Source organism: Gallinula chloropus, assembly GCF_964237585.1.
Source record: "Gallinula chloropus genome assembly, chromosome: 18".
In the NCBI taxonomy this organism is placed as follows: domain Eukaryota; kingdom Metazoa; phylum Chordata; class Aves; order Gruiformes; family Rallidae; genus Gallinula; species Gallinula chloropus.
In genome coordinates, this window is record NC_140103.1 from 7,790,932 (window position 1) to 7,809,571 (window position 18,640).

Genomic DNA, 18,640 nt, shown 5'->3' on the forward strand with positions numbered 1-18,640 from the left:
AGATCTGGGTTAATTTTGTTCTCAGCTGTGCTTCATACAGATTTCCTCTTGGAAGAGTTGTTCATCTCTTGCTGCCTTAGCTTCTCTGTCTGCAGTGACAAGTTTGTTGAGAAGTGCTTTGAGATCCATGTATCAAAGTTGCAAATAACAGCTAAAGGAAACATGACTCATGATTGGGAAATTGCTAAGCATGTGCCTGAATAACCAAGTGCTTCAAAGCTTTACAAACAGAAAACAAAAGCATTTGCATTCACTAGTTCCTGTTCCCTGGATAGGACAGGACAAAAATAAAGCTCTTCCATCATGAGATGTTGCACAAAAAGCCTGCTTGTCTTTTTATTGCAGGCCACTTTGCAGCATGCAAAGAGATTGCCTTTCTTCAAGAGTTTGTGAATTTTTATTTTATTGTAGTCTTTTTATTTCCTCCATCAAAACATGTCTGAGTTGGAAATGGCATGACTAGGAATGAAAATTAAATACATCAAAACTGATTTTTGTTGAAATGAGATTTTGGAGCAACCAGGGAATGTTCAAGGCTTTCTCACAGCTTGTGTTCAGTTTTTTTGCTAAAGAGGGATGTAGTCTGAGGAAATGGGTCACCTTTTTCCTAGAGAAAATTTCTTCAATTTTACTGTAATTCTGAAATGTCACAGGCTTTTTGGGACAGTTTTCTTGTGTGTGTTTTTAATCTTGAACAAAGCACAAATGTCTCTGATTATGGATTGCTTGAATTTTGCTGCAGCTGTACTCTGCAGCTTAATGTTCTTAGCCCTTCACATCTCATCTCATGCCTTTTGCTAGTGATTTCAGGCCCAGATGCCATCTGAACCCTACACTGAGAGGGACAGTCTCTGCATATAGCCACTGTGTCTAGCTCTGCTTGTTGGATATCACCATTAAAATAACAACCCTTGGTGAGTGGCCTCGAGGTAACAGCACAGCTTGAAAACCAAAGGGATGCTGAGCCAGAGCTGTTAGGGTGAAGGCACAGAGGTAGGAGTCCTGAGGAGCTGTGGGGAGGAACCACTGTCTTCTCCTGAACCAAGTTGGAGGAAATAATGTCACAGCACTATAGGAATAAAGTAGCAAGGTTCAGTGTGGGAGGGCAGGGTGGTTTTACAATGACAGAACAGATTTTGTTCACTTGTACTGTCATACCTCCCCCATGTTCTCATAGAATGCTTTCTGCAAGACCCAGTGCAGATTGCATCTGCTGGGTTATTCTGAGGCTGGTGACCATGTGTTGGGTCTGGGCTTGCCTTTAAGAGCAGACAGTGACTGGTCCTTCTGTCCTGTTGTATCTCTGCAAGTCATGGTTTCTCTGCCTGTTCTGTACATGCAGCCTGGAGCACACTGCAGGATAGTCCCTGGCAGGGAAGGGTATGGACCCCCTTCACTTACCCTGGATAAACCCCCCTCATCTAGCCTTCAGCAAGAGATCCCTCATATAAACAGGTGGCTTTGCCAACTGGCTGCCTTTAGGCATCCAAGCAGCCCACCAGCACCTACCTTACATGATCATGTTAGTGTCTCCATCAGCTGAGAATGACTCAGGGGCGAAGGAGTGATGAGGGGACAGCATTCCCATCACTGCCTGTTCTTGCTGAGCCCAGGTAGCTCTGCCAGGACTGCCTTGAGGGCACAGCTGGGTGTAGGAGGCAGGAGGGGTTTGGATTTAAACATCACTTTCTCTTTTTTTCCCCTCCTGATGCAGTGAATTTGAGCCTTTGCCAACTGTGTAGCACAACTGACCAGGGGGAGGTGATGGCTCCATTTTCTAACAACAGTTCAAGTTTTGAAACATGGCTGCACGCTGTGTTGGGGGAAAAAAGAAGTGCTTCTTGAGAAAAAGGGCAATCAAGGCTAAATTTCCAATGCTTACTTTCCCAGTATTGACAAATGCTGTGCTCAAGGTGCCAGTAGTGCAGTGCCCAGGTACCGTAGCCTGTAGCACGAGAAATTAAGGTTCAAGTCCACGTTTCTCACAGATTTTTCATCTGATTTAACTGAATCATGGTAAGTAAAGAGTAAGGCTTGAGGCTGTGGTGTCACAGGCTGAGGTTATCAGCTTGCTACAGCTAAAATAAGGGAAAAAAACCCTCAAACCCTGCAGTACCTGCACCTTTATCTTCAGGGAATGAAGCAAGTGCAGTTTAATGAAATGACTTGTTCCAAACTATGTTCTTGTTACAGCCTTTGATTTGTGCTGCTGTGCTCATATGAACACTAGTAGGCAATTGTGACCCAGTCTGGATGGTGAATTTTGGGACAGGGCAGACCCAGCTTGCTGAGGGGCTGCATGGGGTAAGCAGTGCTCACCATGACTTGGTGTGGGCCAGTCTTGCACTGGGTGATTTGTTAACCTGCTCTATAAATTAAAATCAACCTGCCTGTCTTCCATTTCAAGCTTGCTTTCAAAAGCAACAGATTTAAATACTTGCATGTGCTATTTAGCCACATCAGAAGAGATTTTGAGTTTAGTCCTCTAACCTACTGGAGTCCAAACAAACACTTCAGTGTGAAAAGGTCTTTTTTTTGTTGGTGGTGGTTGGGGTTTTTTTTCAGTTGTTACAGCATAAGACTGGAAAATTTTGAGGCCTTTTCCAGTCTCTGCCCCATGCTCCTCTACATCCTTAATTGTCTCAGCATCCTGCATCTTAGCTTCCCTTCCATGGCTCTATGCCATCAGCTCTCTGGACAAGGATCCAGTGTTGAGTGAAGGAGTGTGCAAGAAGGGGGATTGGAAAAGGTTTGAGGAAAGAACCTAAAACTGTACTGAGGTTTCCACAAGACTATCTAAAATTCCTCCAATGACTCAGATGTTGCTTCAAAAGTGCTATTCTTTGAAAGCATCATCTTGACAGCTCCTTGACTCCCCGGGATCTGCTTGATCCTCAATTCTGGGTCAAACTCATAGAAACATAAATCCTAGAGACCATGCTACGAAAAATACCAGTGTTGTGATCATAACTGTAGAACTCAAAATGCCTGTTTCATAGATAAGCTTCTGTAGGCTACCTCAGGTATTTTAGTGGAGAAGTGTTCTGGCTGCAGGCCTTGTGATTTTTATCATAATTCACAGTGAAGCAATGGGTGTATCTGTATTGTCCATTCCAGTGCTTAGAGCACAGGACCCTGCAGCCTATTAGAATATTTCTTTTGGTAGCTTAATAAACCATGTCCGGTTTAGGTAACCTTGTAGGAAGAAAACAGCAACACATTTCCCATTGTTGATAATGTTTGTTAAGCTGCAGTGGTGCTAACAATGCTGGGAGCTCTTGTAGAGATGTCATCCTGGCTTCTAGCAGCCAGTATCAACTGCTATGTAAACTGTAGTGGCTTAGCAGAAGCGCCCTCAGCCCAATACCCAAACCATCTGAAATGGTGTTAACAGTAATGGGAACTACTTATGAGCAGGTCTCCAGGGTGGACGAGGCATAAGTAGACTGGTGTTGGAAAGGGTAAGTCTGGTGCCTGAGGTGTGTGCTGCTTGCAATAATCTGCACAAAGAACTTTGAGGAAAAGTTAAATGGAATGAATGTCCTACGAGCAGTTTGCAGCGTAACTGGATGGGTGTGATGGAAAGGAATTGCAGCAGCTGATTTGGGGGAATATGGGAACAGATCCATAGGCAACAGATGAAGGTAGCTGGTGAGTTTACTGTGTTGAAGTTTAGAAGTTACTACGTGTTAGCTGAGGATGTGTAAACATGTAACTTGGATGTGACCCCATCCTGTTGAAGGGGTAGTAACCTACTCTGCCAAGTTTACTTGTCATTGATTGCAATGGTAGCTACGTTTAGATTTGAAGTCATGGCTAGGAATCATAACCATGTCCTGGCCAGGATCAAATTTAATAATAAGCAAACTTAGTACTGGCCAAATTTAATGACTGATCTTGTAGCTTGTACTTACCTGTGCTGACTCACTCTGCTTTGGCTCTTTAGTAATACATTTATTCCAGCTTCGTCTTTTTTAAACAAATTGATCTTTTCAGCACCCAACAATTACATGTTGCCTCCTAAGAGACCTGAGAGTAGTCCCATCCTAAAAGAGAACACAAGACTCAGTCATGTCTGTCTGATTGATTTTTAATTCAGTGCTGGAACAATCTGTTTACCAAGGCACTTTCAAGGTCGCATGAAATCCACTGAACTTTGAAGTAATTTTCTTTCTTTTTGCAAACTTTATGTCATTCTGGACCTATTCTTTACCTCCTTCTACAAAACAGCCCAAACAAACAAAAACACAACCCAAGTTTTCAACCTTAGAACAATTTTATTTTTCTAAGAAAAATATCAGAGAGATGAAAACAAATCTGTTTGTAAGAGGAAGGACCAACAGGCTGAAATGACTGCTGAGGGAAGGGGAAGCAATTGAGGTATCAGACACTTCAGCCAAAGCCAAGTATAGACTGAGTTGAAAACAACAGAACATCCTTCCATTGTCCTGTGGAGACAGGCAAAGGAGTGAGTAGCCAGACAGTGCTGTTTTATTTTTGCCATATGATTCTGTTGAATGATCTAAGCACTGATGATCTTGGGTTCAGTCCTATCCAGGTAAATGCCCTTACAGGAATAAAACTGCTGCAGCCAGCACAGCACTTATCAATAGGTCAGCTGTCATATGTCAGCTTGTCTGCTTGCCTGGTTGTCAGTACAAAATGCTGTTACACTTTCATCTTAAGTGATTTCTTTTTCATACTTCTCTGGAATTTGATGTTTTGCTTTTTTTCCTCCCTCTTTCTTAAGGGAGAGCTTCATTCTCTGCCTAATCTGGAACCAGTTTGAATCTACGGACTGGAGTTTTCTTAAATAGATCAGGAGGGATGAGTGCCAAACCCTCACAGGAAACTTAATTCTTGTAGGTCCTTTGAAAAGCTCAGCTTTGAAGACCGACGTCTTCACACTGGCCTAGATAGAGAAGAGGCCAAGCTGCAGAGGCAACTGCTGAAGGAGTATTGCTCTGTGCAGCCTGGGGCTGTCTGGCACTTGGAGGGCACAGACTAGAAATAAAACATCACTGACCCCACCATAACCACAGATACCCTGTACAGACTCCCATTAAGCCAGATCTGGCGGCAAAAGATAAGCATTATAGTGCTGTTCTCATGCTTGTATCGTGCCCCCATGGCATTGTTTGTGGAGTCAAGGGCACACAGCAACCTGGAAGAGCTATCACCCTGAGGACTGGAGATAAATGTTACTTTGTGCAGCCCTCACTGGAACAATTAAGCTGAGGAAAGGAAAGACAAAACAACACAAAAACCCCAAACCAACAGCTCTGTTGCAGGAGCATCTGGGAGGATTTTGGAGGACTTAGGGCTAGGTTCCTGATGCTAACACAGAACTTGTTTTTTACCTAGGCACAGCCTAAAATCTGTCTGGTTTGGTTCATGCTCGCTCTGACAGTTAATAGCACTTGTCTGCAGTGTAGGTAGGGGTGTCCAAAACTGTCTGTCTCAATGATTGTGAGGTGTTTGGATGAAAACAAGGGGCAGAGACATGTCTAGACTGATGTAATTCTGTGTACACCAAAATCCAGGAGAGCAAGAAGGCTCTAGGAGTTTTCTGTCTCTTTATTGTCCTACTGACATCAGAGCAACAATGTGTGCAGTAAGCCACGTAGAGATGTTAAGCGATGTCTTGTCGTCTTGCTACTGAAGAATGGGTTGCCTTTGGAAAGGCTTTGTCTGCTCATCACCTATGTGAGCAGCTGATGGCTTTTGAGCTATAGAAAGAAAAACAAACATCATAGAGAAAGGAGCTGGTGCCTTCTCCTTGCTCAGCTCCCAGGGAGAGGTGGGGCTGGGGCTGTTTGCTGAGTGTGCACTGTGAGTGGGATGAGCTGCCAGCCCTGAAGGCAGTTTATCCAGATGCAAGAGGTGTTGGGGTGTTCTAGTTAGTGTGACAATTACAGGCTTTTCTAGGTGTCTTCCTGCTCTGCTTTTTTCCTTTTTCAAACCGGCTCTGTCTCGATCATTGTTTAATTCATTTAATTTCTTTTTGGTTTCTAGCTCCAGCCCCTGAGGTCTGTACTGAACTTGTTTCTTCACTTATGTCCTTTGCTTGTCTTGGCCGTTTGAAGATGGGGAATTTAATTTGCTCCGACGGCCTCTCTCTTTCAGACTTCTCTCCCTGGGTAGAGATGCTCATGCCCTTGGACTCTCCTAGCCTCTCTGCTGGTGCAGCAGGGGGTCTGGGTGATGTACCCATTCCAGGCTTTTGACTTCTCCTCCCACTTCAGCATTTTTTTTCCCCCTTTTTTCTGTTTCCCTGGAGGGGTCATAGTGCTAATGAGCACTGTGTGACATCCCCAGTGGCTTCCTCAGTCTCTGACATGCATGGCCTTGATGGCGAGCTCGTTAAAGCAAACTCTGCAGGGGCAAGTATTTTCTCAGATATGGCTGTATATAAATAAAATGAGTTGTCTTACTGCGACAGGGGGGAAGGCCTGAAACGTGTGTATCTGCATCCCTGAGGCAGTATTTCACCCCTCTATTTCCTTTTGCCCCCCCCCCTTTCTCCTGAGGCATGAGCACTTCCTACCCCTCCCAGCCTTTCGAAGAGGAGTCTCTTCAGTGCTTTCACCAGGCATTAGAGAGCAGACTCCTCTCTGCTGACCTGGCAGGCGTTTCCTGGGTACGCTCCACATTAGCACGGGCTGTCTACGCCGGCGAGACATTAGAGCATAAACAAGTGCCTCTCCCCCACCACTCAGACGTTAGGTCATAGTTTCCCCTTATCCCGTCTCTGCATCAGGGATACAGACTCCTCTTCCTCCTTGCTAAGAGGTTTATCATCTTTCCAAAGCCTTTAAAAGCTTCCCCGCTGGCAGAAGTTCAGGTCCTTGCTGGGGATTTCCCTGAGAGGCAGAAGAGACTATACTAATCCTAACCATTTCATGGGGTGCCATCATAATCCTGGTCAAGTCTCTGCAACTTCTTCACCTGGAGAATGAGTAAACAACAGTGTAATATTTTTTATAAAGTGCCCTGAGAAATGTAGAGGCCTCAGCTGTGCTTTCCAGGTGGCATTGAGACCGTGGTGGTTCTGAGAGGCAGTGATTGGTGAAATGGCAGCTGAGAGTGATTCTTGGGAGGAATGATTGCAGTGTCCTTCTGCACACATCTGTGAATCCAGGGCCTTGGTAGATCCTCCAAAGTTTCACAGGTTCAAGGATTCAGTGGTGATAAACAGAGAAGTGTATACTTATCCCAGAGCCATGGAATCAGTTTTGGGCAATAGCAGCTCTTTCTGCAGAAAACACAATGAAGTCTGGCATGGAAAGCTAATAGAAAATCTGTTCTTGGAGGTGTTTCTTCACAGACTTCAGGAGTTACAGGTTGGATTGTTCCCTGAGGCCAGAGCTCCTTGCAAATAGTCTTTGATTTTTTTTTAATAATATTAATAATTAAGTGATTTCACTAGCCATATCCATTAATATTAAGTCTTATTTTCCAAAATTGTACCATAATCTTGGCCTCAGGTGTATGTTACAGCACTGAATTCTACAGGTTGGATGGAAGATTTCTAGTATTTAGTGGGTTGCTTTCAATGTCAAATAATCTGGAACCAGGGAAGCCAAGTTTAAAATGTAGTTGTGATCATTAATCAGGCATTTGATCAACACCATATCATTTCCATGACCAATCCCAACTAACCAACAGCACACAAAGAGGGAATATGCCCAAGTAGTATGCAAAACCTTAAAAAAAAAGCTGGAAAAATGTCACTAAGTAAATTCAAATAATGCATAAATTAGAAAGAATTGCAACTGGCTCATGGATATTCTATGAGCAGAAGATAAACATCTAAGTTAGTTGCATAAATTATTCATCATAATGTATTTGCTCAGCTTTTCTCATCAGCTATGAAAGCCACACATCCAAGCATTTGAAGAGTATAATAGAACTGGGCTTTCACCTCAATGATACGCCCTAGGAGTAGGAAGCCCTGGGGAGGGATGGCATGCATAAGAACTGAGTGGAAAAAAATATCCTCCACTATGATGTTTTTAGATGTGGATTCTGCTCAGTCCTTGTCTACTGCATGAATGGTGCCTGGAATTGTCCCTTGGCAGCAGGCAAGGTTGAAGATACAGCAATGATTTCTTTTAAACTCCTCCTTTTGCCTCCTGCCAGCGGTGTTGTGAGATGATGTTGGACCCAATGTAAAACATGAACCCACTTTCCCTTGGAACACACCAAACTGTCATTCTCTGTTACTACCTTCTCCCATCTTTATTGCCCACGGCTTTGCAACATGTGGTCCCAATTGTGTGCCCTGCCCACCTCCACACACTGAATGGAGTCACTCCCAGGGCTTAGGTCTTGATATATCAATAGAGCCCTCCTTGAACAGTTGCACAATTCAATCCCATACTCTTTGCTTTGGAATAGATAACTTGGCAGTAACAATAGCAAACTCTCTGTACTTTGTCTGGGAACATGAAGCATTGCCCCAGTCCTTTCTGAAAAGATGCTGGCTCTGGAGAGCTCTAGTCCCTCCTGACTTTATTGATAATGCTTGCAGGAAGCACTAATCTTGGAGGAAAAGTGTGCTTGAGTTTTACAGAAAGTAATAATTGTCTCTTTGGAGAGGAAGCACAGATGGCATTTTTCCTGTGCTTGCTGGTTATCATCTTTATGATGGGAACACAGGAATCTCTATTTATTATAAAACTTTCCCTGTCTTACCATCCAGAGCTGTGTCTTCCCATGCAGTGTAACTGCTGTATCCTGATGGGACCATCCCTTCTTCATGCCAAGGGGGGGTTTCCTTAAGGAGCCAGGTTTGGGATCACCCCTCTAATCATGAAAGATTAGAGTAACACCTCTGCAGTGTCAGAGAGAAGCTGTTTATCTTTACCTTTAATGTTCTACCTAGCATTAAAAACAACCCCCAAATGTATTTCTTCCACAGGCATTAACTATTTGACTTTTACATTATAAAAACAATATCCTGCTCCACACACTGAGTATGTGGCCATTAGTAATGCACTTGTTATTTGCAGACAACTCTAGAGTCAATGGTCTATGTCTTCTCCACTCCTGGTATGAAGATCCTAGTCTGTGGGGATTTTTGGAGATGGGTTTGGGGTGGTTTTGGCTTTTTGACAGATTTTTCTAGGAAAGACTGATGTTTCTGTGGATTTCAAGATTTGACACTAATGCCTCTGAGGATGTTGTAAGGAGGGTGTTTTGTTTTGGCATTTTTACTTGGCTTGTGAAAGCCTAGGAGCTACAGAGGGGGCATTAGCTCAGCTGTAAGGAGATATTTTGAAGTAAAAAGCTGGCACTTTGCTATTTTAATCAATGTGACTGCTGTTAGGCAGCCTGGGGTGTTGTGATAGGGTGCAATCAAAATAAATACATGCATAATTGCATTAAGTAAAATAACTGAACTCACATAAAGTGGACTGGGTATAGATTCAACCTAGGGGGAAAAAAATCTGTTTTGTGATCCTGGCTTTGCAGCAGACTTTGAGCATCTCCTAAATCTGCCTGCATGTCAGGTTCTCTACCAGCAGAGTGGGGTTGCCAGTGCTAGTTGACACACGTTGATAGAAAGTGCTGTGTCAGAGCCAGGTATTGTCATTCCTATTATTTAAATGAAATTTTTGTCTTGAACTCAAGTCACAGGAACCAGTGAATGAAAAGTGATGGAGAAGCTGGTGTCTCAATTACTTGGGAGATGGCTTAAGATAGTGCAGGTGTGTTGCAGAGTGGTTATAAATAATATTCTTCTCTTTTTAGAAGGACTTGCTCAATATTTTTCAAAGGACATTAACAGGTTTCTCATCTTTTAGGTGCTCAGCTGGTAATGTATTTCAGAGGCCTGATTTTTAGATCACAGGTGTGCAAGGTTTTCTCTAGGCATTTCCCTCTGTGTTGTTTCAAAATGGATACCTGCAATAAAGTGCTGCTTTTGCAAACATTAACTTTGGTGTGGGTTTTTTTTCCCAGTCGCTATCAGTTTAAAGGAAGGGATTTGAAAATCACTTTATAGGTTTGTTGGGGTTTTTCAAAAAGAAAAGCAAAGCCTCCATTTTCATCCTGGCCCCTGATTATATCTGAATCGATCCTTTTACAAGGTTTATCAAGCGTTTTGTTTTTCAGAATGATCTTTTGCTGTTCTCCCTGGTGCTGAAGGATTAAGATGTTTGGGGAAAGTGTTTCCTGCAGCCTTGCTTTACCAAAGCAGTAGCTCCAAGGGAGCCCTGTGGTCATGGGGACAGAGCAGTGATCAGACTGCTCTGGGTACGCAGTCTGTCTAACTGACCAGCTCTTTTGCAGACAGAAACCAGGATTTGCTATTTTTATAGAGAAGTTTAAGACCCCAAAGTGTGTGAGGGTGAAAGGCTGCTTTCTTTGTAGGGAAATTTAGCCCCCTGCCAGACACCTAGAGACTCTGAGACTGGCTCCTCATCAGCCCAGACCCTGATCCTCAAACTGTATTATTACTGTGCTGTAATGTCTTGCTTTTCCTCTTCTCCTGCCCTCCCTTTCTGTCTAGCCTTGTGGCTTCATGTGTGTGTCCCTGTGGGGGTCTCCAATAGGATTTTCCCCTTTGCCATCCTCTTTCCTTGCCCTCAGTGGCTATCCCTGCCCCCCTGGACTCGAAGCCTCACCTCTGTTGTGTTCCTGTGTTGTCGCATAGGGAGTTTGCCCGTTGGAAGGTGAGGAACACAGCCATCGAGCGGAGGGACCTGCTCCACAATCCACTGCCCCTGATGCCTGAGTTTCAGAGGAGCATCCGCCTCCTGGGCAGGAGACCCACCACGCAGCAGTTCATTGATACCATCATCAAAAAGTACGGCACCCACATCCTCATCTCTGCCACCCTGGGAGGTAGGTGGCAACCTGGGCTGTTTTCTTACGTGGGTTTCAGCGGTGGGGTATTGAAGGCACCTGCAAACCTTGGCTGTGCTGAGCAGGGGCTGGTGGGTAGCACAGAGCCAGGCTGCAGCTCCAACAGCTAAAGCCTGTCTCCTCATCAGACATCGTGTGAAAATCCCCAGAGTACAAATAGCCTTTGGAAATGAATTTGCAGCACAATTCATGCAAGTTCGGCGGCTGTGATACGTGTGCTCCTCTGACAGCGGCGTGTGTGTACTGGTGTGCGTCAAGATAAACATGCTTCATTTAGCCAGGGAGCCTGTCTGTCATTCCTGCACCCCTGTCCTTAATTTGACAATAGACCTTTTTTTTTTTCCAGAAACAAACAAAATTCAGGAGGGAAAAAAAAACATCCTTTCTTCCTGTAACTGGAGGAATTTTACAGAGCTCCAGGAAAGGGGAGTTGATGGAGTTGGGCAGGGAGTGTGTGCAGCAGGGGAGGAGATGGCTGGGAAGGCTTGTGCTGAATGCTTAAGTGAAAGCAGTGATGGGAAGTAGACTTTTGGAAAACAAACAAACAAAAAAAAGAACCCCAAACCCAACAGTTAAGTGAAATTCAAAATGGGTATGCAAGGACTGCAGAGGCTTGCGTGTGCAAGCAGAATGTCAGCCATGACATAAGACAGAGTACTATGGGACCATTAATCCACATGCAAGCACTGCTGCTGGTGCTGCATAAACAATTCAAGTACTGAGTATTGAAAACAGGAGGGGTAGAAATCAGCAACCTCTCCTGATATTTGCTGCTGATTTTACACCCCCTATCCCCCTTGTACTATTTTTAGCATTCTTTACCCCTTTGGGTGCATTTAAATGCCTTTCTCTTGATTATCTGTAAGAGGAATTCTGCAATGGTAAAGGGTCTTAAATTTTAGTAGTTAGTTTTTCTAATGTACCTGACCTCCAGACTTGCCACATTGCAAAGTTTGTCTTGAACTTTGAGGAATTTCTGGCCATCTGTCTGTTCCCAAAGCATTCTGCAGGCATTTGGAGGAGACGTAGATGAAATTAGATGTGTGCATATGATTCATGCACAGATTAGGTGGTAGGTAAATTGGCATGGTTCCATTGAAGTCAAATGGCCTCTCGTGTGGCAAATGTCCTTCAAAGAACCTCGAGCTGCTCTTCCAGTCCAAGCATTCAAACTGTTTGCTCCATCAGCAAGAAATGTGTGAGAAAGCATGTTTCCATGCACCAAAGAGTACAAGTTCCTGTCTGCATCAGGCCTTAATGAAGCCTGTGAAAAAAATTCTCTCCTCTTTATTGGAGAAATCACTTTTCAGGACCATATTTTACAGAGCTCAAGCCAGCCAAGTAAGAATCCAGTAAAATACTGATGTTTTTTGGTGGGTTTACTTTTCTTTCCATTGTTAGGCCTTTTTCTTTTTCACATCTGCACAAATTCAAAATAAGAAAGACCTTTGATGGTAAAATATATTTTTAATTTTGCCTGGGTGAGGTTGTGAATTATTCACAGTGGCTTGTTTCTTCTCCTGATTTTACAACACAACAATTTTAAATATGCAGAGGCTTGTAACGAGAACTGGTGTTGGAGAGGAGTGCTAAATGCTCCATCAGCCCAGAGCACAGTGAGCAATGGTGGGGGAGAAAAGAAGGATTTATCTTGGCAGTGGCAGTCCCAGAGAAAATGTAGATGAAGCTGAGCATGCATTATGCAAGGAGGAGATGCTCTAAGCACAGTCTGTGGGTTGAACAAGAACACTGGGATAGAAAAGCAGATGTGTCCTGGCACCCTTGCTCTCTCAAGACCTCAGGTCTCCTCAGGAAAGTTACAAGAAATCTCTGTTGGATGACAGTGGTTTATAAACTGGGCCTGATGTCTTATTAGGCTGTAAACAAGTGACAAATGTATGGGGAAATTGTTTGGCTTTTAAATGCCAGCTGTTGCGTGGACCCCAAGGGTCTGGGTGATGGATCAGGCCAGCCCACCTGAGCACAGCAGCTATTTTCACACCTGGTTGTATGAAGAGCAGCTCTGATGCCTTTCAACCTGTGGAGCAGTCAGGTCCCTCTGGAGCCTAATAAAAAAACCAAACCAGCTCTGTTCCAGTTTAGTTCTGACAAAGGAATTGGTGAAGGGTCATTTTGAGGGCATCCATGTTCTGGGATGGAGCACACAGAGCTGAGAGCCAATTTGCAGGGAAAGCCCTGAAGGAAAGACAACTTTGAACATAGCATCCGCTTAATAAACGAGAAATTAAGACTTAATAATGCAGCAAAAGTCTATTAACCTCTCTTGATCTAAGGGTTGCTTTCTCATATGCATTCTCTGTGGGGATGTGGTGCTTTTCCAGGTCTGCACACATGTACACAGCAAAGGTTTCCAGCAACATCATTTCTGTTCAGCACCCTTCACTCCTAGGTGCAGTATTTGTCCCTCAGGATAAGCATCAAATATCTTGGGCTTTGGTTTTTTTCCCTTCTCCTCCCAGTGGAGGGATCCAAACACCTCATGGAGGGAAAAAATGATGGCTTTTTGGGGGCAATCATTGATCTCCACTGCCCTAGACCACAGGTTTCTACTGTCTGATGTCTGAGAACAGTCTCAGCTGCTCATTGCCTGCATGTTGTTGTTCAAGGACCAAAAGCTAGTAGTGGATCTCCTGGAGATCTGAAACCTGTGCTACTGCCTGGTGTAAATCAACACACTCTTCCTGGTTGCTCTTTGTCTAAGGGATCTCCAATCTCAGCATTCCTCTCCCAAAATGAACTGGTCTGAACTGAAAAGGTGACTTTTATGTTGCTGGTGGGATTGAAGAGTTGATACCTGGATCCCACAGGATCCTGTGAGAATCTCAGCTAAGGGGAAAACTATCTCAGGTCTTCCCTCTCCTATCACAGCCTCATGTAATGGAGGTAAAGCAACATCTATACTTGCTGTGTCTCCATGCAGAAAAATACTTCCACTACATGAGAGATACAAAACTTTTGGCTCACAAATAGACTTTCACACTGATCCAGCTTATCTTCCCTTCAAGCCTCTTGGCTAACTCCCTTGCAGACATCCTTTTGGTGGTAAGCAAGTCGCCTCATGAGAATTCACAAAGTCTGACCTTCCTTCAAAGCCCCCTGTAAAACTCACCTCAAAGATGAAACCTGAAAGTGCCTTGACAGCAGCCAGGCATCTGGTGAGCGCTGACCGCTGTTTCTCACGCTAATCACTCATCTTATTGCCTTGTGTGTTGCTGGCTGTTTGTTGTATACACCTGTGGTGTCTCAGCTGATACGTGGGTTTTAAATCCTCTGAGATGGGAAACATCATCTGCTGTTTGTGTGGCTAGAGCCTGATGTGGCAGAGCCTTGATCCCTGCCAAGGTCTCCTCACGCTGCTCAATGCATAATAAAGTTTATGGTGATAAAAGGCATCTAAGCTGATCATTTTCCAGAGACCGTGTTTTTTTGTGAGAAGTAACAATGATGATACTGTTACAATGACAACTTTGATCGTGGTCAAAGGATACTATGTTATTTTTAACAACACTTTTAGGAGAGAAAGTTTTACATGCCAAACTTCTCCACTTAGCTCCCATGAAGCCAATTAAAAGATTTCAACTGATCAATTCTTTTGATTCTTTCCACCAAAAATTTCCATTTTTCGTCTGAAAGCCAAAGGCTCAACTCTCAACATATCAATTGCTTGAAAGACTGAAATCCAATAAAAATATTTTGATTTTCAGCCAGAATATTTTTGGTTTGTTTTCAGGCATTTGGCTTCCAGATAAAAGCTGGAAAATTGCCAGAGGGAGCGAGGGGGGAGAGAGCTTACTGGGTTTGTTTTGCACGTATGCAATAAAAGAATTTATTATTTGGACAAATCAAACAATTTCAGCTAATACAATTTATTTTTTGAGAAAAGTGGCTGGTCCCTTTAAAAAATAAAAACGGCAAAAATGCTGAAGAGTAAAATGTTTCTTGGCCTAAAATATGGTGGTGCATTTTTTTTTTGACCATGCTATCACTGCCAGAAGCAATGAATTCATCAGTGGTTCATCATTCAAATCAGAACAAGCTCCATTCTTCTCACTGAGAGAGCTATGTGGAAACGGCACATTCCTACTGTGGGTATCTCTTCTCCTCATTTATTAAAATCAGAACTTCAGATGTTAAGGATGCAGGACAGTATTCTACCTTTTTACTCCTTCCTTAATGCCAGCCTTAACATAAGAATGAACTGGATTTTAATCTGGCTCATACAGCACAAATTGAACTTTTAGGTAAATATTACTTCTCATCTTCGTGTCCTTTTCATATACCTTTTGTTAGATTCAGGTTTCTGCTGATGTTTGGTGCTATCTGGTCTTAACTCCTTCGCTCCCAGATTCTCTGTGATTGCTACCTCAGAGCCATATGTTGTCCTTTATCTTGCACTACATTTTTTGCTCTCCACTTAAATTCATTGAATTAGACTTTAGGAGATGGGAGGAAAAGGGGGAAAAAAGCAGAAAGGGTGGTTGCTTTAACTTCATTTTCTCATTTGCTCTTTCCTCTGATGGCTGTCCTTCACTCAGCCCCCTGCTCTTACCTTCTCCAGTGGTCACTGGAACCTCAAGAGCTACAATTATAATTTGGTTGGCCTCTGTACCCACCTACCTCCTACATGCAACTTAAATAATCATTGTTTCTTTCACCATGTCAGAGACAATTGCATAAAATTGGTACCTTTTCCAGTCTGGTGTGCACCATTCCAGAGGCACTGCCCACAGAGAAATGTGTTCCTCAAGTGGGAGAAATGGTCTGTGAATCTTTTCCAACAGTTGCAGTAAAGCTACACTGGCTAATAAACGTTCCAAATGTTATCTACTCAGTGGAGCTGACCTTTCTGGCTCATATATACTGAGGTTCTGAGTCTGGTGAGGAAGGGGGTGGGGGGGTTCATTTAAAGTGCTTCAGGTGTCAAATTTTTCTTTCTTTAGGTGCAACTTGTGGCATCATGTGTTCCTGTTAAGATGACTCTGCATGACAACCTCCAGGGCCTTACTGAAATCTCCTTTTTTCACTGCTGCAGGGGAGGAGGCCTTGACCATGTACATGGACAAGAGCCGCCTTGACAGAAAGTCAGGAAACGCTACTCAGAGCGTCGAGGCGTTGCACCAGCTTGCTTCCTCCTACTTTGTAGACCGTGATGGCACCATGAGGAGACTCCATGAGATCCAGATCTCTACCGGAGCAATCAAGGTACTTTATCTTACCTTGGGAAGAGAAAGATTGTGTGTCCATACCGATACTGTAGGGATTTGGGACAGGACTCTGCCAGTCTGGTGTGATGTCTTTTTTGATCACAAGTTCTTTTTGTGTTCCTGTGCTGATTTCACAGAGTAAATTGTTCCTTTATGTGCTTTACCAAAGAATTGATTTACCCAGGGCCAGTAATACCTGGAAAGAAGCAGGCATTCAGTGTGATGGTTCTGACAGATAGGAGACTTCCACTATGTCTGGCAGTGATCTTTGGAAGGGAAAGAGAAGCAGATAATTCACATCAGCGGTGGAGGTTGGAAGGGAAAGGCAGGTCTGTGAAATGGGCAACCCCTTGTAACCCAGAGATATTTTCCTCTTGTGAGTGTAAGACTGCTAAACATCTCTTAGATGAATTTGCTACAAGAAGAGGTGAAAACCTCAGTGTGGCATTACTGAGGCGTCTGGAATGAAACAGACTGAGACACAGCTTGGGGGTTGCAGCAAGAAAGAAGGGGAGCTTCTCAGAGCATACAAAATAGGGAAAATGGCTCTGCAGACAAAGGCTGCCTTCTCTGAAAGCAATCATCCTATACTGGGGAGGGATTTTATTGTTGCAGAGCTCACTCCAGGGAAGGTGATGTGGATGGAGTCATCATTGTTAGCCATTTCTGAAAGGTTTCAGCTCTTGTTATTGTTCTGTGGTGTCTCATGGCTGAGTCTGTTCCCTTCTGGATGGGAAATCGAATTGAGATATTGAAACAGTGACAGCAGATAATCACCCTTTGTGAATTCAGGAAGGGCAGCTCTCCTACATGGCTGGAAACCAACAGCAACAGCACTGCAGGTCATCTGTGCCTCCATCTATCCTCAGCACAAGGATGGTGTGCACATATGTTGTGGGAGCTCTAGGCACTGTTGTGGGCTGGCAATCCATCTCTGTATCTTGCTTTCCAATAAGAGAAGCCAGGGAATAATTCCTCTACTGGCTTCTGATGTTCTCCAGTGGAGATCCTCTATGAGAAACATCAATCTGCAGGACCTCATTGCCAAGCCCAGAGTAACATGCAGTACCATAAAGAAAGCAGATACAATTCACTCTCTTATTTCAGCTCGTGAGCGTGCCAAATGTTAGCTGTGTCTGTCCAGCGTGGGGCATTCTATCCCAATCAGAGAAGACATGCTTTGGATTGCATCAGCTGGTGACAAGGAGTCATATTGAAAGGTCTGATCCTGCTTGGGAAAGATGTGATGGCTCAATCAAAGGGAACATTCTCTTTTCTATGTTCTCCATAGGTAACGGAAACTCGGACTGGCCCCCTGGGCTGTAACAGCTACGACAATCTGGACTCTGTGAGTTCTGTCCTTCTGCAAAGCACTGAGAGCAAACTCCACCTGCAAGGTAGGGCACAGGAACGAGGAAAACGGTAGCACAAGGCATGGGGTGGGGGGATGAAATGAGAGAGGGATGGCCTCTTTCCCAACCTCTTCCCCTTCTCCGTTTGCTGTGATCGCTACCTTTGCTGTAGGCTCCTTGAAGCAGGACCAGTGGCTTCTGGTTGGCTTCCTATGATGCTCAGGACACCAGAGCTAGGGCTTGACAGGGATTAAGCTAAAGGCACAAGGAACTGCAGGCTGGACCCCAGTGAAGTGTCTGGGTGCCCCCTGCCATTGAATTTTGATGGACTTCTACATATTATGCATTCACCGATATAAATAAGCACGACCTTTTCCATTAATATGGAAGGGACATTCTGTCCACGTCTCCCTTTGTCCCTCCCAAATTGCTGATTTGCGTAAGAAGTTTGCAGATCAGCTTTTGGGACTCTCTAATGACTGTAATCTTTGGGAAAAGTCACAAAGGTTTTATTTGGATGCTAGAAGCCATGGCTTCAGTCCCAGTTGGGGAGCTAGTCCAGAAATCAACAGATAGAGGTCATGACTGAATTAATAAATAAATACATGCTGGTTAGCAAGAAGTCTACTTCAGTAGAAGGAGGAAATTCACTGGGTGTGTAATTTGCTAAGGTTATTCCCAAGTTTTTGACAAAATAAGGAAATGTGGGATTTAATTGCTCAGTTGCCCAGATGGTTTTATTTCTGGAATCCTTGTACTTGCACAAATTTTAATTTTTCAGATGAATGGGCTACATTACATCTTCCGCTTTGAGTATAATTTGGCAAGTGCTGTTTTAATCTTGGTTTCACAGAAACTGGGTTTCATTTACTGAGTCATGTTGTGGATATATTACTATTGTTGTTATTATTTGCCTTTAAAAATAATAGGCAGGTTGTTTTCACTATTCCGGTGATTATCTAAATCACTGAGTTCTGGTTCTTACCTAATTAACAATAAACAATTGTTGAGGCTTTTTTATATACTGTGGTGATGGCTGCTGGTAATGAAAACCCAAAGATGACACATCAGATAACTAGGTAAGCTGCTAAACAAGCTAACAGTTGGTTTATAGGCTGGCAAGTAGGTAAATCAATAGATCTGTATTGGCTATCTGATCTCAAAAGAGAAGAGAGAAAGCAAGATGCCTGG

The 18,640-nt window shown here is 43.7% G+C and overlaps 1 protein-coding gene across 1 annotated transcript in view; it reads left to right on the forward strand.

The window, feature by feature from the left end:
• BRINP1 (BMP/retinoic acid inducible neural specific 1) overlaps nt 1–18,640 on the forward strand; it is a gene marked incomplete at its 3' end in the record, with an annotated part of 58,863 nt that overhangs the window by 21,053 nt on the left and 19,170 nt on the right. The window contains exons 2-4 of the mRNA XM_084272365.1: nt 10,661–10,851; nt 15,926–16,095; nt 17,389–17,494. Coding sequence (XP_084128491.1) covers nt 10,661–10,851; nt 15,926–16,095; nt 17,389–17,494 — 467 coding nt within the window. The remainder of the gene's footprint in view (nt 1–10,660; nt 10,852–15,925; nt 16,096–17,388; nt 17,495–18,640) is intronic.